The 27,989-nt window shown below is 34.0% G+C and overlaps 1 protein-coding gene across 1 annotated transcript; it reads left to right on the top strand.

The window, feature by feature from the left end:
- The first annotated feature begins 8,763 nt into the window (after positions 1-8,763).
- Positions 8,764-26,298, top strand: LOC128992035 (trafficking protein particle complex subunit 10-like). Its single transcript, XM_054415382.1, has 22 exons — positions 8,764-8,913; positions 10,196-10,413; positions 10,879-11,072; positions 11,642-11,837; positions 12,428-12,539; positions 13,088-13,275; positions 13,537-13,650; positions 14,352-14,444; positions 14,563-14,736; positions 15,489-15,721; positions 15,918-16,024; positions 16,464-16,701; positions 17,126-17,254; positions 17,892-18,018; positions 18,635-18,847; positions 20,063-20,245; positions 21,107-21,337; positions 21,950-22,117; positions 23,018-23,195; positions 24,114-24,251; positions 25,078-25,191; positions 25,773-26,298. The coding sequence occupies exons 1-21, from the start codon at positions 8,826-8,828 to the stop codon at positions 25,182-25,184; spliced, it is 3,429 nt and encodes a 1,142-aa protein (XP_054271357.1). The 5' UTR covers positions 8,764-8,825; the 3' UTR covers positions 25,185-25,191; positions 25,773-26,298.
- Positions 26,299-27,989: the final 1,691 nt, after the last annotated feature.

The following is a 27,989-nucleotide window of genomic DNA, read 5'->3' as shown; positions in this document are numbered from 1 at the left end:
AGAATATGCCGTGGTAGGTTTTGTTTATAAATTTTATTTTTTAATTCTTGTCTAATGACGATATTGATTTGTATTTGTGCGAAAATGTTAATTTATTTGTCGAGGGCATGAGCGGCTCTCTAGTCTTTGTATGTTACATGAAGCACAACATGAAAAAGAATAAATTAAAGGAAGGTAAAAACGGATCAGTCGCTGAAGGTCTAATCAGACCTTCGACACACATTTTGCAGTTTGTACTTGATAATGAGGATCCCATGAATCCTGTACAAAATTAAAAAAATGTTTCATTCAAACTACAAGTTTATTACTTTTCCGAGAACCAGCCTTTATCAGGACTTCCGCTCCCACGCTAGTCGGCAACATCAACTGTGCTATATGAAAACAATAAATCTTGAGTAAATATACTGTATGTTGAATTTTGAGGTTGTGGTGTTCCTTCGTAAGCACATTCGATTATAATCTAGGAATATGTAAATTTATTGTTATACGTTAACTTTATTGATATTCGATTCGCTACAGTACTATTAAACCTATAACATTTTCAATTCGTGTGCGTTGTATTTTAGTGTTGGGGAAACAAAATAAACCTGTGTACAACTTATTTATATGATATTCTCATTGGTTGCAGTTTAATAAGTGGTGTAGCAAAACACAAACACAAAATTTATTGAAATAAAATTAAGTCAATGTTAAGTGAATACTATTAATAAACATATTTGCGACATAAGAACATTTAATTGAAGCCTAAAAAACAGTTCGAAAAAGGCATTCTATTCTTTATACTACTACAAATTAAAATGAGGGTATAAAAAATAGTTTTCAAAGATCATGTTGATCAATGTACATTCATCTAATCTTGAAAAAATAAGTATTTAAAAGCCCACTCCAAACATAATAGGTTGTTAAAAAAAGTCATCATTTTTCAAACCATGTAAACCTTATAGTTTTCCAACTATAGCCTTGTTTATTTTTTCTTTTAATGTTTATTTTTATTTTATGATGTTTCAATTTATGGTTCAAATATTCATAGTATATATATTTCTGAACAAGAACATACACCCATGTATATATAACTAATAAACGTTCCATAAGCATTTTACACGAGAGAACACTGTTCGGCAAGTAGCCGGTCATCGTAATCGGTCATCATGAAGGAGCTTGGACGTCGTGCAACAGCGCTGAGCTATATTGGACGTCGTGCAACAGTCAAATATTTATTGGACGTCGTGGCACTTGGACGTCATGCAACTGGCAGAGACTTTGGATGTCGTGCACATGTTACTTTTTTACAATCCTATAGTGCGCTGTTTCACGACGTCCAAGTGCCACGACGTCCAAAGCTTGTAGAAAGACTATATTTTTGGCAGTTACTGTACTTTTGGACGTCGTGGCACTTGGACGTCGTGCAACAACTCAAAAATGATGTTTTGGACGTCGTGGCACTGAATAAATATTATTGGACGTCGTGGCACTTGGACGTCGTGCAATGCATCCTTTGAGTTAAGGTGCCAAAAGGTACAATATAAGTGGGGGTCTCAATCTCGAGGATTCAATCAAACCCCAGGATCAATCCTGGGATTCTTATTTTAGGATTTCCCTTTTTAGTCATTTCAAATTTAAAACCATTATTATTTCTTAAATGTGTGTGGAGTCCCTTTGTTTGAGCCCCTAATGTTTTAAAACTGGCCTTACAAATTTTACATTGAACTCACCATTTCAGGGACAATGTTGATTTTTGATCATGGGAGATGTTCAAAATTTAGCTGGAATTGTGGGAGACAGTGATCATGTCTACTCAATTGAAGACTATTTCTTAAAGTGAACATAATTGAAAACCTACAACCAATAAAAACATAGGTACCTATCCAAAACCAAACTGCTAAAAATTGTAACGCAACACTAAATTATTAAAAAACAAATTTATTTTAGTTTTGTCACCTTAAGTTTGCCATATCAAATACATTCTTTGCATTTCATGTTTATACTTTATTCACAAAATTTAGGCAGTTTTAGGGGAAGAAATCTATCCCCTCCATGTCTTGGTTGTACCGTTAAAACATAGCTCACACCTGAAATCAGAAATCCTTTATTGTCCTTAAGCAAAACAATCTTGCAATAGACATAGTCACATATTATGGTAAAATAGGGTTACACAGTAAGTCAGACTAGATTAATAAGCTAATATCACAGACAATAACAGGTAAAAATTTAAAAGTTTAAAAGTAAAAAGAAGGCTGTAGGCTGGGTGGAGAATATACTAGATAAACTATTAAACATCAAAACTTAACAACTTTTACATCAAAAAACTCTTTAATCTCATAAAAAGGATGTTCAACAAGCCAGTTGTATAGCCTATCTTTAAAAACCAACTCAGGCAACGCTCTTGACTCAGAGTGCAATACATTGAATAACTTTAAGCTCATGATTGAATGGTTACTGGCACATTTACTTAGTCTATGGGACGGAATTTCAAGTAGAGAGTTGGATCTAGTGTAATGAGAATGGAAATCTTTTCTAACAGCCAAGTCTCCTAATTTTAATTTAACATCAAGTAAACACACATATATGTACAGGTTAATGACAGTCAATATCCTAGTTTTTATAAACAAAGGTCTACAATGGGCTTTGAGAGCTGATTTGGTTACTATTCTAAGTGCCTTTTTCTGAAGTAACAAAACATCACTTATATTACTACCGTTACCCCAGAGAATCAGACCATAGCTTAACACTGACTGAAAAAATGCAAAATATGCTATTCAGATATATTTCTCAGAAACAACAGTTTTTAACCTATTCACTAAATAAATAACTCTTGACAGTTTTGAACATACTAAATCAATGTGAGCTGACCAAGAAAGGCTGCTGTCAATCAACACACCCAGAACTTTTATGGGCCTAACCTCTTTACAAATTACACTTGGGCCCAAATTTTTGTTTTTAGTATGGCAAACTAGGTGTTGTGTCTTGTCTACATTAAGAAGGAGTTTATTGGCACTAAACCAATCGCCAGCTTGTTTCATTGTATGTTCTACAGATAACTTTAATCTATTGAGATCAGGGTGAACAGTTAGGAACGTTGTATCATCTGCAAACATTGTGGTTTGAGAACCCTCAATACTAAGTGGCAAATCATTGACAGAAATCAAAAAGAGTAGGGGACCAAGGACCGAGCCTTGGGGAACCCCAGTTATAACTTCAATGCACCTGGAATGCACACCCTTTGCATCAAGTGATTTGTTCAAATCGTCTGAGATTTGTTCAAACGAATAGCTGCAACACTTATCCAAGCAGAAAAAAGTGGTGGGGGAACTTCCCTTCAATCCGCCTAAATATTGTGAACAGAGTATAATGAAAACTGCTCAAGTTAACAAAAAAATATTTAAATAGAAATACAGTAGAGAGTCAACAATCAGAGAACCAATTGGGTAGGTAGACCAGATGATCAATTTGTTCAGATTTTCATTTTTCAAACATAACCTAGAAATGCCTAATAGACACACAATTAGACCTACAGTACTAAAAATACAGTTCTATAATGCAGGAAATAAAATAAAAACAATGGTTTTTGTACTTAGGTATTTTCGGTACATTACTGCAGTTTGTTTCTTGAAAAAATATATAGAGTTTATACTACGGAAACGAACAAAACACTGACTGGCTCGGCGCATTCACTCATTTCCCCACCGGGCGCTGACTGCATGGCCCGAAAAATTGTAAAACATCTGATGTCTCTGTGCTAATTCAATATTTTAAAACTAGGAGCGGTTAGGATTTTTTACGTTCGGATATTCGACGCTTTACTGTACTATTGGTTTTGTTAACCCTGTAATTCCAGGCCCTGTAATTAAGCCGTTACATAAAAACTGACTGGCATCCCAGGATTGAGACCCATTTGTAATTGAATACTAGTCTCTGCTATTTTTAGTGGTCGACCTTTTCAAAGCAAAATTTGCTTTAATTTCAATATACATTTAACTTAAGTTGAAGTTCAACATTTTGGATTTGATTAATTTGTTATTTGTGTACCTAATTTAAGCCCTTGTAATGTGATTTTTCAAGTAATATCACTGAACTGTATTCATTTAGTAAACAATATCTTAATCAGCCAAGTCTCATCCATAAATCAAATCAAAAGAATAAATAAGTATTACTAAGTTGTGAAATCAACAGTATTATTTTATAGATTCTTTTACACTATTTGTTTCTGAGGTATACAATAAATAAAAAAAATCTTTGGTTTATTGAAATGTTAAATTCACTGATTGCTTGAAACGTCCCTATGTTATTATTTTGATTTTCCTTTTGTGTGTATTTTTAGTATTCACCAGTTAGTTTTTGAATAGGTATAAAATATGGTGAATTTTGTTTGATGATTTTAAGCACTGATTTTACGTTATCCAATAATGTTTGTTCATTTACAGGATGTTTCACATCTTGCATATTTCTTGTGTGTGTGATTATTTTCTGAGTCTACTGTTTTCTATCTTAACAAAAATCCATTTATCACATTTTATAACTTGTTGGTTTGTCAATTAGTTTATTGTTTTAAGAGTGATGATTGTTATTTAATATTATTCAACTGTTGATCTTTATCTTTGCATTTTTATATGTTTTACTACGATGCTTATTTTAGAATAAATAATCTGCAGTTATTAGTATGATTTTCTGTTTAAAATGTTCTGTTTTTTTCCGAATCTAATATATATTCAAAGGATGGTTGTAGTTTTGTGCATTAATTGTTCAATTTAATATTTTGTTTAGTTAAAGTCAAATAAATACATGCAAGTTTTAAAATCCGTGATAAAATATATTGTGATATTAGTTAATAAAAATTTAGAAACTTTAGGTAGACTGCTAATACACTGTACAATAACCCCTCTTTAAAATGATATTAATTTTCCTCATATTTTAGGATGTAGATTAATTTACTGTATAACTGGAAAAAATAAGGATGTTTACTTTCAGCAATAATTTCTAAAAACTTCTTATTCAAAACTAAAATGCATTGTTTAGTTTGTTAAATAGTATTATTATAATGTTAACTGTAGGCCTATATAATAATTGTTAAGATTTGTCTTCCTTTTTTATATTTCAAAGATGTTTTAATAAAATAGCTACCACAATTTGAATATGTGTTTTTATTTAGCTATACTTTTGTTTTTCCCACCCTGAATAACAAAAAAGTGGTTTAGACAAATCCAGCTTAATCTGGTTTTAATATTTTAGAATGTTCTTGCTGATGTAATTGTAGTTTTTCTCATGCGCTGTGTGACTTAAGGGACTTCATCTCCTTGGGGCAAAAAATAACTAACTGGAGTAAAGGAAAAGTATTATTGCATCATGATGAAAACTTTTTTGTGTTTATCTACACACGGTATGTTGTATGTCTGGTAATATACACCCCATTATTGAAATATTAAGACTACTCATGAAATGCATAATTGTATTTGTAACCTAACTCCTTTAACAGCATTGGTGGTTTTTAGATTAAATTAAATGTAATAAAGTTTAGTGATGATGTTAAAAACATGTTAGCAGGGTAATAATACATATTCCATCTAAATAACAGTAAAGCTGATCGTATGAAAAAAGGAAAACCATTTTAGAAGCTAGTTTGTAAAGCTTTGATGCAGTGGGGGTATTTATTTTATGAAGAATTTAGATAAATGAAAAGTTGCAGTATGACGATAAATATAGGCCATCAATCACTCAGGCCGAAAGAGTTTTTGTCACGGACTAAAGACAGGCAAGAAAATTAATGTTTGGCAAAAAGTCTGCAGATGTGCTGATGGGTGTCGGCAGTTTCATCATTCAGTTTAGGTACATCAAATATATACAGAAAACCTTGGACGTATTCTTGGTGTTCTTACTTAATGTGACCTCAGAAGGCTTTAATATTTTCTTACATGGAGTCTTCTACCCGATTGATGTAGTTTTGGTAGCAAATCTGAGTGAGCTCTTTTACATTGGGTCCGTAGACAGCAGAAATCCATTATATTTTTGTAAGTTAAAAGTCCTTTCTTTTGTAATCTCGATATAAAGTATTTTAGTTTTTTTTCTAAAATTATTCTATTCAAGTTTTGAGAAAACCAACAAGAAAATGTAGATTAACCAAGACATTTCAGTGAAGTGAATGATTTTATTAGGGAGTTTAGCTCAGAACAAAAAGCCGTAAATTACGATACCATGTCGTCAGCACAACTCAGTAGTGGATACTCCAAATTTTGTAGATTATTGAATATTTTTCCTTGTTGCTCTTGTATGTCTATAGCTTGTATGTTATGTTTCTTGACCTTAATCTACCCGGGTATCGGGGCATTTAATTTTGATGTTAAGGGAAGGGAGATGTGATTCAACGGGGACCAAAGGATCCAAAGCCTGAGTAACCTCGACATGCTCCAACATTGAAAAAACCATATCCAGTAGAACTGCAGGTCATTGTTTAAGACATTTAATTGCTGAAGTTCAAAAAGGTGAGCTGAATTGAGAATTGGAAGAGAAGTTGGATCAAACGTAGTTATCAGTGTCAGTACATCTATTATCAGGTATAAGTTGAAATTTCAAACCAGAAGAATGTTAGGGTGGACGTTGGTAAGTCCAAAGGTTTATCTATTAAAAAATAAACACACTTGCACACCTTTATTGGTTTTAACCTTAAGCGCACGCTCTCGTTTTTTTACGCTGGTGCGGGTCTAGTGGACCCTCAAAAATAAGTAAAAAAAAACTTTTTGATATTTAATTCTTTGAACTTAAGACGTAATATAATACATATATTCATTTTCTCATATTGTTACGTAAATTTTATGATCCTACCATATTCTTTAATTAATCTGAAAATAATAGTTTGAACTCTTAATCAATTTATTCATGATGGAATGTAATAATGGTGTTAAAGAGGGGAAAATCGTAGTTAAACAAGTTTTAATTGCAAACAAATATTATTTTTAACTTAACAAAAGTATAATACTTGTAAAAACCCGTAGAAGCAGTAAAAATATTTCATGAATTAATACATTTCCCGGTTTATAGAAAATACTGTACAAAATATATATAAAAAACTTTCTTTGATAATGTGTGTTTTTCTTAAAAACATCGTCGTCCAGTGGTTGGTTTAGAAGTCATTATAAACACACTTCACAAATATTTTGCATTTGTCCCTGGAAGCTGGGACATTGGGTTTTTTTTAAGGTTTTACACTTAAATTTGATCTTATGCTGTCTTTTGTCCAAGGCAGACAGTGCACCACGCCTTTGCACTGTGAGGCTAGATCAGTGGACTCTATATGGTTGGAAATTTCCATCCAATTGGTTTACAGATACTAAGTTTTTTGTTTGCAAACTTTCAAAGTTATAATTAAAAAAGTTATAAAGTTATTAATACTAATTGTAAATAAAACTGAGACACTACTGTGAACTGGGGTACACTAGAGTACGGTACCCCACTCTGTACAACATTTATAAGCATGTAATGTACATCTTGTCGCATGTATCACAATCAAAACTATTGTAAAAAATGGTGTTTGCCGTAAAAATAAATAAATAAATAAACTAGACCCCCCCCCCCCCAATGAACACAGTACTGGTAACACAAGCATGCGCGTGGGGGTTTGCCAGACCCAGAGTGGTGATAACAGGTCAATGACTCTATCAAGAGTCAAGACTAAAAACCCTGCTAGGCTGCGGCCAGATGATAGCATATAATTATATGCTATTTTAGAGCCAGCTAACTGTTATGCTCCCTAGGGTTGCCACCATACTTGTAAAATTATGACAAAATTATTGTATGTGGGGATATGTCATACCCCAACGCGCGCGGTTAAGGGTTGAAGATTAACTTATACCATAGACTAACCAACACAAGTAGACTTCTCATCCCATTGTAAATTTTGAAGCACGTTTTTCGTGTCTAGTTCATGTACGTGACACAAAGGCGCTAGTGTCGATGAAACTTTGTTTCCATTATTTTAGGGTTAATTTCTTTATTTGTGCTTTACTGTTTGGTTATATAACTAGGGGACAAGTTATTGTTTATGATTAGATCGTATTATTTGGTTAAACGAGGTTTTAAATGGCTGTAATAACGGGAAACAAATTGTAAACAAAACACGACCTCTACATAAACCGTACATGAACTAACAATAAAATTGTCTTCAGCTGTTCCATAAGGATGAGAAATCTACTAAGGGAGTATGTTTTATCTATGCTTATACACAGTATCCAACATGTTCATTGTTTATGAAAATTGAATTTTGAATGAAACCAATAAAGGCATACCTAATAATAAACTATTCTAATAATAGTAATTATTGATTTTGAAACTTTCTAAATAAGTTGTTACTATAATCGATAGTTTTACCGTTTTACTATGAAGTAGGCCTAATTATCCATATTTATTTTTTATACTCTATGTGGCACTTAGTTGGATGTTTTGTAAAAGAAAAACGCTGGTAAAATTTTGCGTTTTTTCATGTTTTTTCGTGAGACTGTCAAGTGTCAATTTCCAATTGTCAAGTCAAGTCAGTCAAATTGAAGTGAATGCGAGTGCGAGGCTGAACAAGAGATAAATAAGTGGTTTGTGTACGTAAAGTTTTGTGAAAATGCATTGATTTAACGTAATAAAGCTATACCATATCATTTACTTAGGAGATAACAGTGTTTTGTTTGTGATGTAAATATCTTTCTTCGGTTCTGACTTTGGCTGTTATATTATACAAGGTGATAGCTGACTAGCTGAGCTTTAGTATGATAATGGGGTGTTTGAGGTTATAGTTAAAGTGTCAATAGACAAATTTTCCTTTTACCTTCAGACAGTTGGCCTTAATCATTATGACTCAAAGGACAAGTTTGGTACTAAATGGCTTAACTGAAGAAACTGGAGTGGTTTCAATTATGGACAAAAAGCCCATAGTTACTTGTAAGTATGCAAACAACAGTAGACTAGATTGGAGTGGCTATCCAATAAGTTACCTTCACTATTTCCTTGGCCTATGTCATGGTTAAATTAATATTAAGAATTTATAGTCAATCAATACTATCAAGCATACTCCCAGTAATTGTGTAAACTTATAGGTAGGCCAAGGCCTATTTCTTGTTTACAGTTTCAGTGTTCTTAGATTTAAGTTCTAGGCTCAAACTAGGGGTTATTTTGGACAAGAATGTGTTTGTTAAGTTACGCCTATTGTTCCCTCACATGATCTGGTCAATACTGGTTTAATTTGACTAGGTTCTTGAAGAAATCTCAAGAAAATGCTCGCATTACTATAGGTCTACTCTTTTAATGTAAGACTAAATTACTTACGTAATTCCCGTCACAGCTCAATAAAATATGTCTATTCAGGACATGTTTCGGTGTTAAAACACCATCGTCAGATTCAGGTACATAGTGTAGAGTTGATAAGTTGTTAACATCGTCAGAAGATAAACACAGTACAGACACGAATAGATACATAAAACAATGAAACATTTAAAAAACAGGCCTGTTCTAACAAAAATGACCGACCGCACAGGTAGCAAGGGACAGACTAGACCAGCTTATGCTTATCAGTTGTGTGAGAGAGAAAGAGATATTGGGCAAGGATCAGCTGTTCTAAGCTGGTCTAGTCTATCCCTTGCTACCTGTGCGGTCTGTCATTTTTGTTAGAACAGGCCTGTTTTTTAAATGTTTCATTGTTTTATGTATTTATTCGTGTCCGTACTGTGTTTATCTTCTGACGATGTTAACAACTGATCAACTCTACACTATGTACCTGAAGCTGACGATGGTGTTTTAACACCGAAACATGCCCTGAATAGACATATTTTATTGAGCTGTGACGGGAATTACGTAAGTAATTTAGTCTTACATTATGTCCAACAGCTCAGGGGCTACACACATGGATTTAAATTCTACTCTTTTAAACAATAATTTAATGTATGTTTCATTAAGGTTTAATACTTTTGTGGCCTATGTTTAAATGTGCACAAATTATGCTTTAGTTAATAGCCAGTGACTTCAGAAGTTGGCAAACGAAGCACACAAATTCACATTCATATCTCAAGACAGATTAAAATCCTTTTCCACCCATTTGTTCTTCTCACATTAACTCTGAGGCCTATAAATCAAGTGACTGAGAACAGTATTTGCCATATAGGCTACAAGAAATAAATCCGAGAGAAATCGTCATCAAAATATAAGTTAGGTTAAATTTCTCTTTTAGTTTCAGGAGACAAAGATCTGTTTAAAAATTTGGAACCACTTCTAACTTCAGCTCTGCCTCAAGAGCCAACTGAATGGAGACGTTCCTATGGTCGGATAATCAAATCTGTACATGTTCCTGCAACATTTGTGCCATTCAGCAAAGATATCCTGCCAAAAGAGGGAGATTATCGTCTTATTCACCAGCCTATCTTCCATACATATTGGACTCAATGTCCTGTAAGTAGCCTAGGCATTAGCATATTTTTAAAAATTACTTAGAATGGAAAGTGTAAATCTATGTGTTAAAAACTTAGGTTTGATTAAACGATAGGCCCCACCTATTGGTTCAGTAACCAAGTTAAAACAATTCACTTTAAAATGACTGAACCTATGCTTTGTGTATAGTCAATGGCTTTACTAAATAATAAAACGATTTGTTTGAAAACTATTCAGATCTTCAAATTTAGTGCTAAGAATCTTGTCTTTAATTTGCCGCCATTTCAAATTTACATGTATAAAATGTAGGTCCTACCTACTCTCTTCCTACCAAGAACGACCTCTAAAAGATCCACTTTACTGCCCCTGTAGATTCTTCAGATCATTGATATCTTGCTAAGATAACTCATAAAAGCATTTTCACCCAGAAAAAAAAGACCTAGGCCTCATCACTTTAAGTTAGTATTATTATGTTAATTTGTACAGGATGTAGAAACATACAAATCAACTGGCAAGGAGGGCATTGAGTCTTGGATGAAGATACTGAATCAAAATAACATTAGTGATTGGATGATTGTGCTTGTGGAGACTTATGATTTCCGACGAAGCAATAAACTGATTCCAAGAACTACTGTATTAGACAAGATAAGAAGTGATTTTGGCTCAAAACATGCAGACAGGTGGGAATCACAATTTATAGTATTCTGTTGTTTATTCTTTATCATCTATTTCCTTTTAACTTACCAGAGAGTCGATGATGAAGGCCAATTACTATATAAATTTATCTGGATGCAGCCTCCAACCTTCTTCCTTTTTTTCTTGAATTTTCTTCTAAAACAATAATATTGTGGACTACATAGTTGACAGGTCCATCAATTTTGTTTGGAAGGTAGGCCTAACAAATTAAATCCCAAAATTACAAAGTGCTCCGGCTGCAAATGTTTTCCTTTTTAAACATTTTTATTGATAATATTGTAGTAAACTTCTGATCACATCTGAAATAGGTAGTTAATTGACAACTAAATCATCATACTCGGATGTTTAACTCCGAGGAGAAACATTTTGTGCTATATGATCATGCAGACAACTTCTTTTCCATATCAACGGATTTAGTGTTTTAATAAATTTTTAGTGATTCATACAAGTTAAGTTCTGCCAGTTTTAAAACTTGTGACAAATCAAACTTGTAATTTGTTGATGGTGAATGAATCAATTTGATGTCTAATTAATTTATAAAACTATGTTGCAGGTGTTTATCAGTAATCAACCCGTTAAAATCAGAGTCGAGATCCGCAGGGTCATGGAGAGGGTTGCTAGTAAACTTCAGGTTACTCTTGTTGTTTGCGTACGATCGAGCGTTGCTGCGGTTTGAAGAGATTGTGCGAGAACAGCGGGAGAAGAGAAACCAACCTGGGTGGAGTTTTTGCCAGTATTTTCTCTTACAGGTATTGGCATAAAAAATTGAAATGCATATGACATAGTTCTATTACTGTTTATGCAAGTCTAGACTATTTAAGAATAACAATATTATAGCCACTTAAACAATCAACGTTAAGTCGCCGGTGCTGTGTTGGCCTTATGTATCAAAATATCAAACAGCGCTCTTCCCCCCTCACCTAAGCCTAGACTCTGTTGTATTGTAAATTGTAAATTTGCTCTGCAATGATAGAAATTGATATATATTTCATTTTATTTTGTGTTTTTCTGCACCTGGGACAATTAAAATAAGTTTTCTGCAAGGAAACTGTCTAATCCTTGGTTTTGTTAACTATCTAAGGTAAACCTTAAGTTAGAAATAGATAGGTAGTCCAATGAATAGGCATTTGGGTCCAAAATAAATCTTGCCTGAGATCAAACCAGTGACCCTCAGATTTGAAGGTAGATAACGACTCCGCTACCCAGACAATATTATTGGCTGGCTATGAGGTTTTTTCTGACATATTTGAGAAGAACTTCTACTCTGTAGATTAGTTAGGCCTATTATTAATTTATTTAATTTATTCCATAATTAATTAATCATTACATTTCATTACAGGAAGAACTTGCATTTGTGCTGGAGATGCTTGGAGTATATGAAGAAGCTCTTGTTCAATACGATGAGTTGGATGCACTTTTTACTCAGTTTGTTTTAAACTCAAATTTGGGAGGTTCGTATAAAAACTTTACTAATTTTATTTTTTTACGGTAGGCCTAGTGTTGTTTTAGAATTTTAATTTTTGAAACCTAGTTTTTACAAAAAGGATATAGGTATCTTGGGCTTAATTGAGTCATTGTAAGTTTGTATTTATAACTATTTTTTGTTGGATTTTAGTCAGATTTGTTTACACAAGCTAATCTTACATTATTTAAAAGACAAAGATTCTAGCCTAATGCTCAATTATTTGAGAAATCTACTTTAGAGTACGGTACATGATTTAACTTAAATTTAACCTTAAATAATTTAAATATAAAATATCTTTGAATGCATATCACTGTAAGCTTTTAAAATAGGAACCAATTTTTGGTTTTGAATAGTCACTCTTATTAAACCACTTATAAACACACCTTGGATTCCTTCATTTTCTCAAAGCAATGTTTTTATTGGTCCAATGAAAGGTCAGTCAATTTACTCAAAATATTTTATCCAAGCTATCTCCTTAACTTTTTACCATCCTCTATAACATTTTAATGACAGAAAGAAATGTTATCATCACAGACACGCCGAAGTGGCTGAGTGGGTTTCAAGCAGCAATAGACCAATGGCCTGGCCTCAGCTTGTCAAAGACAATAGACGTGGAAGCGAGAAAGAAGATTCAACAGAGCGACATCTCGTTGCTGCAGTTCCGAAGTTATCTTTTCTCTCGGCAGTGCTCAATACTCATGGCTACTTGTAAACCTTGGGAGGCAAGTGTATTACAAATCTGTTTATGTTTATTTTAAACACAGCTGACTCTCGATTGTCTTACACTTAAGGGGGTTTGTTAAATTACCAAAAATAATACTAAACTTAGCCTAACCGATAAGCAAAAAATAACTCAAACTTATTCTGAACTCTTTAACTATTAGGTGTTAAAATTAAACGGTGTGCAGAAACACGCCTTAGTATGTGATACATTTTTTACAAGCTTTAAAGTTTTCTAACACTTAACATTATTTGCATCACAGATAGCCCAGCGATGTTTACCGTTCCTTCACAACTGCATCAACGAGCTACGCATTCTCGAGGTGGATAGTCCAGAGGGCGCCGTGGCCTCTTGGATCTTCCTTTGTTGTCTTGAGGTATTTCAATTCTTACTGAAATATAATGTTATTATCTACTTAATAGGTTATTTTTACGAGTTGAAACTTTTTTACTCTAGACTATACAGTATGATTGTTATACTAGAGAATGTAATAAAAAACATATTCGTTTACCTAAGCTAATTTTCAAATAGCCACATATATCAGAAGATAAAGGTTGTTTAAATAAATGCCTGTTAATGTCTGCCAAAGTGATACATTGCTTTGATTGGTTACATAATTTTAAACTTACAATGACTATGGATTGTTTTGTTCAAGGAAAGGCTTTAGGCCAGTATTTTGAATTATAGAATAACGAAGATTCAGCTAGCTTACATGAAGAAGTGTAGGTAGGCCATAGAGACACTGAACAGACAATATTTTGTCTCTTGGGGGACTTTATCAAGTGTAGAGTAAGTGATAGAGAATTGACCATGTATATTCTATGACCTACCTACATTTCTCCATGTAAGCTAGCTGCTATCCTCCTTTTTCTACAATGACTCTGGTTTGTAAAATTGATTAAATGTTAAAATGGGAAAACAAGAAATGTTATCTTTGCTGAGAAACATATTTATTTGTGAGGGAATATATGTTATAATTATTTATACTGCATATTGTCATCATAGTTTGTTTAATATTCTCTTGTTTACTGTTTATTACCATGAGATTAACATAAGTCAAATATCATTGTAATATAGGTGCTGGATACTTGTGCCAGGTTCAACGACACAAGTCAAGTCGCCGCTTATTCTCTCTTCACAGCCACACTCTGGGCCTACGCTAGGGACAAGGTCAGTATCAGTTTAGTTTTCAAACTTTATCACAATTTCAATACATTAGAGCATGAACTGCTAGCTCCTTTAGTTAAAGAGTTTGTTATTGATGTAATGTCATTTTTTGTTGTAACAGCTGACAGAGCTGGGCCAGCTGTGTGGGCTGATGCCAGGTGTTGAGATCACAGGAGAACACTTGCACACTGTGGTGCTGCTGTCCGCTGGCATCGGGGACACTCCAACCAACACCGCGGCTGCAAGACTACGGCAAGCTCTCTCCTCCAAGGAAGCCTTCAAGAAGCAGTACCTGGTACGAACATTGCGTTATACCATAAAAAACATATAACTTATACAACTGTGGACTGTTAGTTTGTGGTATCATCCCATAGTCTGTGTTATTTGGTTTCCAAGTATAGTATATACAACCTTGATTAACCGTCAAGGTCAATATTGTTGTTCGTTATATAAAAAAATGTGTATATTTCTTTATTTTTACTGTGGGTACTTAACCTATATACTTTATTAAACCGAATACCGAAGTAGATTAATATATGGAATTATGAATTTTCATATATTGTTTTTCTATTTTAGGCTAAATCTAGTTGTCATCAGATTTTATTTTTATTTAAGGCTTGTTGTTAGAATAGTAGGCTGAAATATCTCAAAACATATCCTCTGTTACTTAAAATGGTTAACAATACCTGCATATAGTAATCCTTTGTTGCTGTTTTGGCAACTAGTTTCAGTTCCTCTGAACCATCATCAGGCCTCAAGGTATTCACTTCATTCTAATGTCGTTAACAGAGTTCAATAAATAAAACATATACGACACAGGATAACATAGAACGGACACACTTTTACAAAATCATGAAACACGCAAAGGGACAGTGACAGAAATGATTGTGACTGGGCTGAAGTAAAGTCTAGACTAACTAACCAAACTAATTGCCAAAACAGCAACAAAGTATTACTATATGCAGGTATTGTAAACCATTTTAAGTATAATACAGTAATGCGGAGGCTAAACAACTATTAGAAAATATTCTCTTTTCTGTATTTCAGGAACTATCAGAGCTAGCGATCAGCACATACAAGCTCATTGGTCGGGCCCGTTGTGCCCATGACATCGGTAAAAATCTTTCAAGTTTCTACAAAAAGTTAGGTGACTTGAACTCGGCCTCAATGTTTCTGAGGAACTCTTTACACTGTTATGTTGAGGACGGTTGGCATCAACTGGCTGCTCAAACTAGGATCGAACTGGCTTCCTGCTACCGAGAACTGAAAGACTGTAAAAGGTATTGTTGACATGCTTAAACTTTTGTCCTATTTCATAAATCTAAACATCTAACATTTAAAGAAACTTATGTAAGAGTTAGTGTCCTATGTTAATATCTTATTTTTTAAATCACTTTTTCCAAACATTATTTATTAGTAAAAAAAAATGATTGGTCAAATATCTCTTTGAGTCTAATAATGTGTAACTTTTTGTAGGTATTGCAAGACATGTGCTTCCATTGCTTCAACGACTCATTTAGATATAGAAACAAGAATGTTTTATTTTGATGAAATGAAACGGTTATTAGAAGATCACAAGTCAGGTAAATGTGGTATTTAATATCGTACTACAACTAAGGTGAATTGTGTTTAGGAGCACATACTGCCATCACAACCACAGAGCATGTGCTTTTTAAATTAAGAAACACAGTGAATGTTTTTAGATATCAAACTTAATAGAACTTTAGAAGTCGCTGCTTATATACTTCTACTAGATGTACCATAATCCCTGAAGCATTGGTTTGTTTACAGAGTTTGTAAAGAACCTAGGGGCATGTGCTAATACTATTAGAGAAGCAAAAACGCATATCTAAACCTACCTGGACTATACAACCATCCACATCTACATTGTAAATTAAATATTCCCAATATATCCATTTGAATGAATGAATGAATCCTTTATTATTTCATTACTGTACATCAGTTACAATGGTACAAACAACGATTTCTGAAATATTTACAACAACTGTATTTTTTTCACAGAGCCACAATGGACGTGCAGATTCTCCGAGAGTTTTGCACTGTCGAGCATCAGAGTGCAAGTCCTGGAGATGGAGGATGTGGTGGAGGCGACTGTGGTGTTACGAAGTAACTTACCAGGTGACATCGCCTGTCCGTACATCCAGATAGCCACTGAGCCTTCCAAGAAAGAGCCCAACATTACCAAGAAAGCAGCCAAGGAAGATACTGGGGAGAGTAAACCGGATAAACTGGTTTCTTGGTAAACATTTATTTGGATTTTATGTAATGTTTGTTGTTTAAACCCCAAGATTGCTTAGTTAACTCTAACTGGGTTGGGTACCCAACGTGGACACATTGAATCTATGAATGAACCTTGAAAATTTTCAAGCATAAAAAAACATGGATTTATTTTTTATTTTTACAGTTAAGTGTCTCTATCTCCTGCGGATGTGCGTTTTGGGACTCTTTCAAAACAACTATGGCCAAACCTTTTTAAAAATATCTGTAGCCTTAGTATATTACTAAAATATTTGCCAAACTCCATAAAATGTGTAATTGCAAAATATTTAAACTACTATATAGTATTATTAAGAAAATTAAATAGGCCTATCAAAAATAAGTACCGGTAAGTATATTTTAATTTTACTATAAAGTTTAAGTAAAAATGTATTAAATTGTTAAAGGGTGGATTTTGAAGAACTTAAGTCGACATCGCAGAAAGCACCCTTGGTGGAGAAATTTGATTACAAGCAAGACAAGAGCTTAGCTCAAGCCAATGTTGCGACACGCTTCCAGAAATCAGCTTGTTTAAGGTTTGTTGCTAGCTTACACACACAGAATTGTAAGTAGTGCAGGTTAAGTTGAAACTCTTACTATTTTCATGAAGTGGGACAAAAAAAAATCCCAATATTGGAAAAGAGGGTAAAAATTTAAACTAGGACATTAATAGAAACTAGTACATTTTCCATTTTTTTAAATCTTGTATTATAATAAAATTGCAGTAGGCTCATTGCAAACCTCGAGACTCGACCCTCGTCTAAACTGTTAAAAATGATTGTCTTAACCTTTAGTAGCTTAAACAATACTATTTAGGGTGTGATACGTCCTTCACTCATCTTATCTGTTTATTCAAAGCTAGACAAGGGATGCTTTTGTGAACCACATTTTGAAGTGATATATGATCATAAGTACCGTGATTTGTTGGGACACAAGACATGCGGTATTATAAAAGTTAAGTCATCTTATAAAAGTTCCAGCCTCTTTCCCCATGGCTCTTTATGGGATTTAGTGGTCGAGTCCCTTCTGGGTTCATGTATTATGCATTTCATCTACTATAATGTAAAAAGCCCTCAATAAGCTAAAGGTGAAATTTCACACAGTCTTGATATTCTTGATATAGAAAACTTGTTTCTTGCAATCATATTTTTAATACTGAATATAATTTTACAGGCGGCAAGACAGTCAACTGAGGCCTACCAAAATAGTCACCATAGCCAGAGCCGATTACACTCATTCCTTGAAAACTACATATGTTACCTTGAAACCTGGGAAGAATGAAATAGTTCTGAGAGCAAAGGTAAGATCCACTCTCGTTTTATCTCACCACCTAAGCTTTTTTGGAGATTTTTCATCAAGAAATTGCTCTGGCAGGAATTGTAAGTTGGGAGTATGAATTTTATAATTACTAAGTATTTATCTCGTGGCAATTAATTTACTGACTTGTACCTTATTTTAAAATAAAAAAAATGTTTTTGACAATGAATTGATCTGAACAAATTTACTTATTTTCTTTAGAGGTCACGGTTATTCCTGAGCTTTTAGTCATGAGAACCTGGTAAACAAACTTATATTTTTATTTTTAACAAATTTCTCCTATATGTAAGAAGTTATTACTGTAGATGGCATGGGGAGATCTAGACTTGGGTCTGGTTTACTTTTTCATTTTGATTTCCCCCAGATGCCATAACCACTATTCGTTCAAGTTTGTATACATATGCAGATGTTTATGATTTTTCTGTCACTGCAGAAGATGTTGGCACTACTTTCCTAAGAAACTTGATTTTTGTCCGAGAAAGGTCCACAGCTCACTCCAAGCAGTATGGCAACCTACCGGTATCTAAAAAAAGGTTGTAGGTGTTGCGAGGAAAACCCTCTGTTGAGTCATGTAAGAGTTGAAATTTTCTATTTTACAGACTGAACAGCCAGGAATGTTTAAACTGTGCCAGTTATGTGTGGGCTTGCCTGGGTTGGAGTTTTTATCGGACTGCATCAAGCCAAGGTTAAAATACGAGGTAGTTGACATGCCAATAACCACAAGACTGATCAAAGGAGAAAAGGATCTCTTGGCAGGACTTCCTCAAACACTAGTCGTCAACATACACACAGGCAGCAGACACATACCTCATGTAAGTATTAAGGCTTGTAGTTGATAGTATAGATGAATCCCAAGAATCTGGTGAATTAAATTGAATGAGTGACTTGTTCTGTTCAATTCAAATTGTCTTTAGTTATTGATTAGGCTTTACATTGAACAGTGTCAAATATAATTTTTGTTTTAAAAGAATCCCTACTGATATGTATTAACATAAACAATAATACCCCCGCCGCAGCAAACCTGCAGACTAAGCGAATTTCCATTTGCCTGAATTGATATACAATTAAATCTATTTAAATAACATTAAGTTAAACGAGTACCTAGGTTTGCTGCTACAGGGAGGCTAATAAAAAGTGTGTTTTTTAGTAAAATATTAATAGCTTAGTATAAAATAAATAAATTTGCCAAGTTTGATCAAAATAAATCCATAAACAAGCAAAATATAACATTTTACAATATTCTCCATAAGAATAACATGGGAATTTTAAATTTGCAATTTTTTGAATTTTCTCCGTAACCAATAACCACACAAAAACACTTCAATATACTAAATTATTTGTCTTTTTAAGCTCTTTAAAATGGTCTAGAGAGAAATTGGGAAATTTTGTGTTTTGATGGTCAAAAATGAGAAAAACCAATTTTACCCTATAAAACCCCTTGTAAAACCCTGTTCCCATCGTCCGATCACGCTAGTTCACGAATTCATTCAAGTTTATCCCGCCTTACACCTTTAAACCAAATTTCATCAAAATCAAACAAAAATTACTCAAGTTCCTCAAGATGAACGCGATGATCACAGACACACACATCACTGATCAACAATTAATTATTGTTTTAGCAATTCCCCATTCCTTTACCTTACATCAAAGAACGCTAAGTAAAAATGTAACCATTTCTTAGAAAAAGAGGATAGCGTAACTAGCTTAGACTCCTAGGGATAATTTTCCCCTTATTTGTCTCTCCTTCAACCTACTCTTTAGAGAATTACTATATTAGGACGAATGCTTTGTTTTATGACTTGTTTTGTTATTATGTCTCTATTAGCCCCTGGACTCATAACTTTCTCAGGTTACCTAGCTGAACTTAATCACCTTTAAAAAAATCCTAATCGGGCACTTGGCTTATCTTTTAAAAAGTAGGCCCTAACAACCTAAGTTAGCACTATATCAATTGTTATAGGTTTTTTTACCTCGCAAGATAAATTGTTTTTCCTAGGATTTTGTTGATGTTTGCAATGTGTTCGTAGAGCTCCGTTCTTCGTTTGCACACCACGGCAGGCTTGACACTGCAGCTGACAGAGACTGATACGCCAAGTAGACAACTGGACATTGCTTTACCTGCGGCACCTCCGTTCAAGACGCTAGAGTTGCCTATCATAGTTTTTGCTGAGTTGGCGCCGCAGCGGGACAGCTCGCCTATAGACCATGTGGTCAGTATTGAAGTTTTTTTTGTTAACCTCCAAAGCTAATTTATATATAGCTAATTTATCCAACAAATCGCACAGTGGACTAATATTGTGAGTTTTCATACACTGCTCTATGGCCCAAGGTCCCAGACATATTGTACTGTAGGAATTTCATATTTTTTAAAATTATTATTTCTGTAAATAGACAGGAGTTTTGATTGCAGATTTGTTGAATTATAGGACGTATGATGTGTAAGATAAATGTTCAAACTATACTTCATAGGAAGATCTTTGAAGAAAATTCACCAATTACAGAAATATTTAAATAGGTACCGGTATATAAAATTTGATACAAATCTTCAGTTTTTCCTCTTTATATTATTGCCTTCCCATTTTGACTATGGACAGCAGGTTTATAATATGAATAAGTTCAATCACATATACCGTAAGGCACTCTAGAAAAGAAACTTTAAAAAAATTATCTACTGTTCATAGGAAGTTGTCTTTTTATATACCTCCTTTTCTGAAGAGCTAAATCAAGACCATTCAACTGCGCAATCTTCTCATACGTTTTTCTGTCTAGCTAGGAGCGCTAGTGACGGGAACCAAAAATGAATGCAACTAAAATTTAATATTGGACCGGCACAACCGGTTGACATAGTTTAGTCAATCCCTATAAATGCAGAGTTCACAGTAGATCAGTCTTTATAAAGCTGTACTGTCACTCTGCCCGGAGTCATACAGAACCTCTGCTAGTATGGCATGACTCCAATCGGACTTGTTGGCAGCAAACATTTTAAATATGCATTCTTTATCTGTGTCAACTTGAGCCGTAGTATAAATCAATGCTGATTGTGAAACCTCATTTAAATGATTTATTTACAGATCACCCTGAGGTGTCCATGGGTAGAGGATGAGAAACCTCTCCTGCTACAGTTTCAACCTCCGTTCCTCACAGTGTCTAGGCTCCATACTGCCTACCTACACAAGTTCATACACGTGTCTGTGGTGGGGTTGAGTGACCGACTGTTACAACTGTCTCAACCTCAGTTGGTCGCTACTTCCACCTGCCCCGTCCAACTTGTCTCTCACAACCCCACGGAAGGCCAACGGCTGGTAAGTTAAGCACCTGGCTTTGACAAATGTTTGTAAAATCTCTTAGGATTGAATGGTTTTTTGTAGTGGTCAAATTGAATCTATAACACAGAACAACAAGAAATGTTTATTATAATAAGTTACACAAATAAAAAGTTACATCACATAAGGAAGTAAGCACAGCATTACCTAAGCAAGGAATGCGGCTGGTCTAAGCGTGTACTCAAATGCCTTCAATATGAGAGGCGCAACTATTCCTATTTTTGAATTATCTAAACTTAAAAGCTACTAAATCATATAGTTTTGACTTTTCTGAAATTCACTAGTTTCACTGGGTCCAAAGGATAGTCTCTTTAAAAAATTGACTTCACAAAGTGAATGTTTACTTCTGCTTATTTACTTTTGGACCTTATGCATTTTGGACCTAAAGAAACATCCTTTGGAACTTGTGAAATTATATTTTCGGACCTAGTGAACTGAAATGTACAATTTTTATTGAGCTTCTAAAGATGATCCATCAAGAGAGGGCCATGAATAAATTATAATTAAGTGATATGTACTTTTTTATGTAATTTTTTAAACCCCAACTTTGGTATTTATCGTAAGTTGTCAGTTTGATGATTGTTTTGACAGTTTGTTAGCTCTGACAAGCGAGTAGCGTTTATGTGGGAGCTACAGCCTGACGACTCTCCGAGTACTCCTCCGATACGCACTGAGTTTACTGTACAGTACAAACCACTCACACCTGACAACTCCCCCCACATCACCTACAAGTGCCCTTTTGACATCATTAACTACAAGGTAAGAAAACACATTAACTAAGAAGGAATGGATCTAGATGCACAACTAACTCACCATAGAAATTAATACCAGGCAATTGTTAGCACAGAAAAAGGTCACACAATACAATCTTTTTGTGAGGATACTACGCTTGCCCAAATGGAAAAGAGTCCAATCTGGCACAAGAGACACACAACTTTACACTGTACACAAACATTAGAACATTGCACTGTCCTGACAGCATTTTCAATCATTATGGGTTTAAGTTGTAGAAAGAATAGTATTCTAATATGAACATATCATTTGATATAAATGGTATAGTATGAATTAGGCCTGAAGACAACTCTACCACTAACTCAAACCTTCCTTAGTTGAAAAGTTGAAATTGAAATCGCTGTCAATATACTTTTTTTGTAAAATGTAAAATTTTGCGTTTCTTGTGCCAGTTGCCATCCAGGTAAGCTTGTTATTCTGACACAATCGTAATAACCTAGACCCTTGTGTTTTTTGCTAGATCCTTCTCAAGACAATTAATTTGATGTTTTTCCCTCCAAGAAAAATATGAACAGTCCTGTCTTACAGTCTGAGCGGTAAGTTCAGAAAGAATTAGTAAAATTTTTAAAACACTTGTTAAAACAAAACAATGTACACATTCTACAGTTACAAACCAGCTAGGTGAGTTAGTTACAACAAAAACAAAAACCCAAATATGAACTACTGATTTTCTCTGATAAACCAGCAAAATTATGAGTACAAGATGAATTATTACTATAACCATTCGGCTATTATTGCCACTTACCTATTTTCAACCAGGTTCAAACAAAGATAATTGTTTTTAAAATTAAAAACAAATCCAAACTCAATACAATATCAGCTCCTATGATCACAAACTTGGTAAGTAAGCAGTGATGCATTTTTCAGACGCTGTTCATCGTGGAAGCTCGAGTGGAACCGACTAAGGACAGTGAGTTTTGTCGCGCCAGCACCGTCTGTCACCTGCACATCAGTGTACAGAGAGTGTGCGCCAGCAGTGATACTAGTCTGATGTACGAGGTGCTCGCTGACCAGACCATGTGGGCCATCTGTGCCAACACCGCAGGTGTGTACGGCGTCTTGTTAGTGGTATTGACTACGCTAGTGGCATTTCCAAAGGCGTGACAAACCCTTAAGGAAAGCGTTCAGTCCATTTAATTTTTTTGGATTTGCCTGGGAAGAAACTCCTTTTTCTCACATAGAAGTCAGAGACGCTAACTACTAGGCTAGCACATAGCAACACACCCAAGTGTCTTCTTAGTGTTTTATTGTAAGTAAGTGTTTGATAATTTTGCACCAGTAGGCTAAAAGTGTTGTAAAAATAAATTTGCCCTGTTCTACATCACATCAATATTTTATGGTCTGTTTGAACTGGGGACTGGGGGTCAGCTAGATGAACTAATTTGTGGTTTGGGACAGAATCCCGTTGCTTGAGCCTAATATAGTGTCGTAAAAGGATAAAAAAGGTGATCTACAAATGCCTGTGTTTTATGGCCACATTGTGTGTAAATAACATCTGTGAAACCAGATTGGAAATAATTGTTCAACCTATTTCTAAAATCTTTCCAATTGCAATAACTCTGTACAGTGGTTTATTTTTAAAATTTTGTTACCAGAACTTAAACCTATGATAAATTCATAGCCTCTAATCTCTACTCCTGTATACTGTCCTCTTTAATTCTGTAATTTCCTTTTGCCTTTCCTCCATTGACCATTTTTGCTACAATGTAAGCAAAAGCAGTAGAGCAAAATTTATGCAGCAACAGATAATTTTGATATTTTCTTAAAAACATAGTTCCACATATCCTATTAACAATTTCTCTTGAAAAAGGAGAAGAAAGAAAAGCTCAGTGTTCCATCTCAAACCAAGCCATGCATAACCTCTGTTTACCATGATTGAAACACCATCTTAAGCTGCATAGATCGCTATTCAAGCATCGACCTTTAGTCTTACATAGCTTTATATTTTATATTTCTGTTCCAGGTGTTATTAATGTAGAAGCAGGGGAGAGACAGTCTGTAACGTTGGATGTGATGCCCCTCATCAACGGATACCTCCCTCTCCCCCTGGTGCGGCTCTCCAAGTACATCCCTGCCGATGTCAAACTTTCCTCAGGCAGAGGTAAACCTTGTTGAAAGTAGAAAACTAATTAACTCCTTCTGAGAACATGCTACAGTGACTTTCTCATAGCATTGTACAAAAAAATCAAATGTTTAACAGATCGCTGGTTAAAGTACACATTTTTTCATGGAACTCGGTGAGAGGAATACTAACCACCTGACTTTGGAAGAAGGTTTTTTTAGTGCTAAGAATTTCTCAATGACAGAACATGGGCTCATAACACCCATGCATTGTCTTGTTTGCAGAATGAGAATTTCAAATGTTGTATATTGTATCAAATATTTTATGCCATTATGGTAATAGTGTACCTCTGCATGAGAATAAAAATAATGCAAGATCACTCCAGAAAATCTGGTGAAGGACTCAAGAATTTCTGTTTGGTGATAAACTCATACCAGAATGTAGTCACTGACTAACTGATTGGTGATTAGTTACTAAGCAGTTATAGGTGATTTTACTATACTTCCTTGTTCCTTCTGAAGAAGCCTCCTAGAAGGGGTGAAATATAAGGTTAATGCTGTTGTACACCTTTGTGCTATAAAGCCTGTGCCTGGAACTCTCATCATGGGCAAGTTAGCTGCTAACCATACCTTAATATTAAATAATAAGGAAGTAACATAGAGCACAAGGGCCTTGATTTTACAATTTGTTTTAAGGATAGCAGGTTTAACTGAATTGGAAAGATTCCATATGATGCAAGAAACACAAAGCTTAACACATAAAAAATTTCAGGGTCACTGATCGCAGTTTCAACCAAGAAAGGTTTGAGTTGCAGAGAGGACACAATATATTGATGTTGAATATTGAGTAATTGTGTTTGTTATAGTGTTACACGCAGACTCGCACCCCAGGTCAGAGCCGTTCTCTCCTGGCCAAGTGTACAACTGCAGTAAGGGTAGTCAGGTCCATGTCATTGCCGCTGCCACCACATAGCAGTCGGGTGGGTGAATACTCAGTCAAGTTAATACTACTGTATGCTGTCTTATTCATTTATATACTGTAGCGCACCTATTGTGGCATAAAATTAGGCTACCAGGAATTGATAATTGAGGAAATATTGACAAGAAACGTTAAGTCACATCACCCAGAATTTATTAATTCCGGGGAATTTTTTGGTTCACACCAATTATCTGCAATAGGATTAAAATACCCCTTTATACTTTGGTCTAATAAATTTAGGCCTTACTCAATTAATTAATCTGTTCATGTGCAAACTTATAGTTATTGTTGTTTGAATTTGCCCTTTGTAATTGTTTATTTTTCAAGTTTTTGATTGAATAAAAAGTGAATTATGATTGCTGAAGTCACTGTAATGCTACTGATATTAATATAATTTTTTCATAGATTATTAAAAGGGCAACAATGAGTTTACTTATTGCTCGAATTATGATGTCTCAAATTCAAGGAGTTGTAACTATATATCAGAAAAACCACACACTGGCACCAAGTCAAAAACTTTTTAAGGGAACTTGTAGACAACTTAATTTATTTTACATAGTTGACTCTAACTATATGTTACAGAAAAGAAATGAGGAAACAGTTTGGGCAGGGGCAGTGGGGGTGTTGGCAATACTGGCAGTGCTAGTGGCAATGTTGGTAGTTCTGTTACCAGTGGATTCGTCAGTTTCAAGTCCTGGTTCCAACTGTAGCTAACTTCATCTTCTTCCCTCGTACCAACACAATCCAACACCAAGCACAAACTGTCAACGCTGCCTTCTGTTTTCTCATCACTATAGTAATGAAACAGTTGATTTCATACAGCTTTTTACACTTTTATATTCGTATAAAATTCTTGTACAAGCGACTATTGTGAAAACCAAAGCAGACTTGAATCTTACAACGAAGTTTAATGGTTTGAAATTGTATTTGAAATATATGTCATTGTATTTCAATATGTAGTTTAGGAACGTTCTTACCTTTTGTATGCTTAACAGCGTTCAAATTATGTTTAAATTATTGAAATTAGTATTTACGTAAAGTTGAGTCTCTAAAATGTAGTTGTACGGTTGTAAATTACGTTTGTATTATTTAGTCAGTCTTACTACAATATAAAATAATCCTAAATAAATTTACAAACCTGAATTGTTCAAATTAGTTACGTAATTTTTTTCCAAAACAATAAATGATAGAGAACAGATGCTCCAAAATCAGCAATTTTCTATTTTTAGCTTTGGAAATTATGAAGTAACCTGCCCCAACTAAAGGTCATCTTACACGTTTTTTCACCTAAGCTATATCTAGTTTAGTTTGGGTGACAAAGGGTTAAAAATTACTAAATTTTCATAATCATTTTTAATCTTTATCATAAACTATGAATCACTGAGCTATAAAGCATACACAAGGTAATAAATACAAAAACTTTGTCATATCATAATTTAAACGTTTAACAGACACGCAATATTAGAGCAATCTTAATCTTAAGCACCAATTTTTATTAGAACCCATTTGCTCCTGGTCTAGTTAAAGGTCCCATGAAATGTAGTTTTTAATTACACATTTTAGATTTTTGTATGGGTTTTAGACAGCTATGATGCTGGAGCAAATGATATGTGCAAATTTGTGATAAATTGTAAATTTGTAGCAATAATTCAATGTTAACTTGTACACTTGCTTCTGTTCATATTCTATGCATCGACAGTTTTATAAATAAATAATCCTGTATAAATGATTGGAGATTATAATGGATTTAGAATCAAAATAATTATCAATTGATTATGAGTTTTAGAATAATGGCATGCATGTTTTCAACATGTAAGGGAATATATGTACGTGCTTAACTTCATTTGTCAAATAAAAATACCTTTATTCAGCATGTACAAATGCAGTAAAAAAACTTTATTTTATTGCATGCATATTTTTGTAGTATCAGAATGAGAATGTGTAAACAAAGAGATTAACAAAATTAACCGTAATTAATTTAACAAACTTTTAAGGGTTGAACCAATACAGATTTTAATTTCCCTAAAATTTTTCTGTCAGAAGTAGTGTTTTAGAAATACGTTTTATCAACAACCACTCTTAAAACGTTTAGGACGCATAAAACGTCTTAAAGCATACAATTGCCTTTTGGTCAATCTTTGCCATTTTTACTTTATTTATAGCCTATCTGTAACACTTGATTGTTTATTTATTATGTTTAGAGGTTAGGTTAAGTCATTATAAATTTAACTAACTAGTCCACATTTATAGGACAGTGCCAAACTGTATTATGTAAATAGTAGTCTAATTTGGGAATCAATTTTAGAGGGCACTTGTTAAGGTGGTCAAAGAAATGTGTTTAGGTGGTTAAGATACGAGTTTAATTTATCGTTTTCTGGTTCGATTTTCCTCAGGAATATTCTTTGTAAAGACAAAATAGACATTTTAATTATTTCTCTCTTAGTTTGTTTTTATTAGTTTGGTTTGTTGTAGCACATAAATTATTTTCTCAGGTAAAACAATCACAATAATGTTATGGCTTTAGTTAGTTGCACAATTATTGTCCTATAAAATATAGTAGAATACTATTTCCTATTTTGAAATAATGGAAATAATTAACTCGTTTTAAAAGCCAATACTATTAATAATCTTGGTAACAAGTAAAGATGTATCATTCCTATGAGCACAAAACAAATGGGTGCCAAAACTATATTTGCTTACAATATATTGTTCAAAAAACTAATGGCATGCAATCAATGTTTTAAAGACTACACAACATTGTTGAACTTTCCAATTCTCAGATATGATTGCAATATTTCT

This window comes from Macrosteles quadrilineatus, unplaced genomic scaffold, assembly GCF_028750875.1.
Source record: "Macrosteles quadrilineatus isolate MER2022 unplaced genomic scaffold, UCM_ALF_1.0 Scaffold_4__1_contigs__length_99947679, whole genome shotgun sequence".
Classification (NCBI taxonomy): Eukaryota; Metazoa; Arthropoda; class Insecta; order Hemiptera; family Cicadellidae; genus Macrosteles; species Macrosteles quadrilineatus.
Note: the sequence above shows the minus strand (reverse complement) of the source record. Positions and strands in the feature narration are given on the sequence as shown.

What these genes read in the sequence shown, in the direction of transcription:
- LOC128992035 (XM_054415382.1), top strand. Translation starts at nt 8,826, where the DNA reads ATGACTCAAAGGACAAGTTTGGTACTAAATGGCTTAACTGAAGAAACT. An exon ending in GAACTGAAAGACTGTAAAAG is followed by an intron (nt 15,722 to 15,917) that starts GTATTGTTGACA and finishes AACTTTTTGTAG; the next exon opens with GTATTGCAAGACATGTGCTT. An exon ending in TTGACATCATTAACTACAAG is followed by an intron (nt 22,118 to 23,017) that starts GTAAGAAAACAC and finishes TGCATTTTTCAG; the next exon opens with ACGCTGTTCATCGTGGAAGC.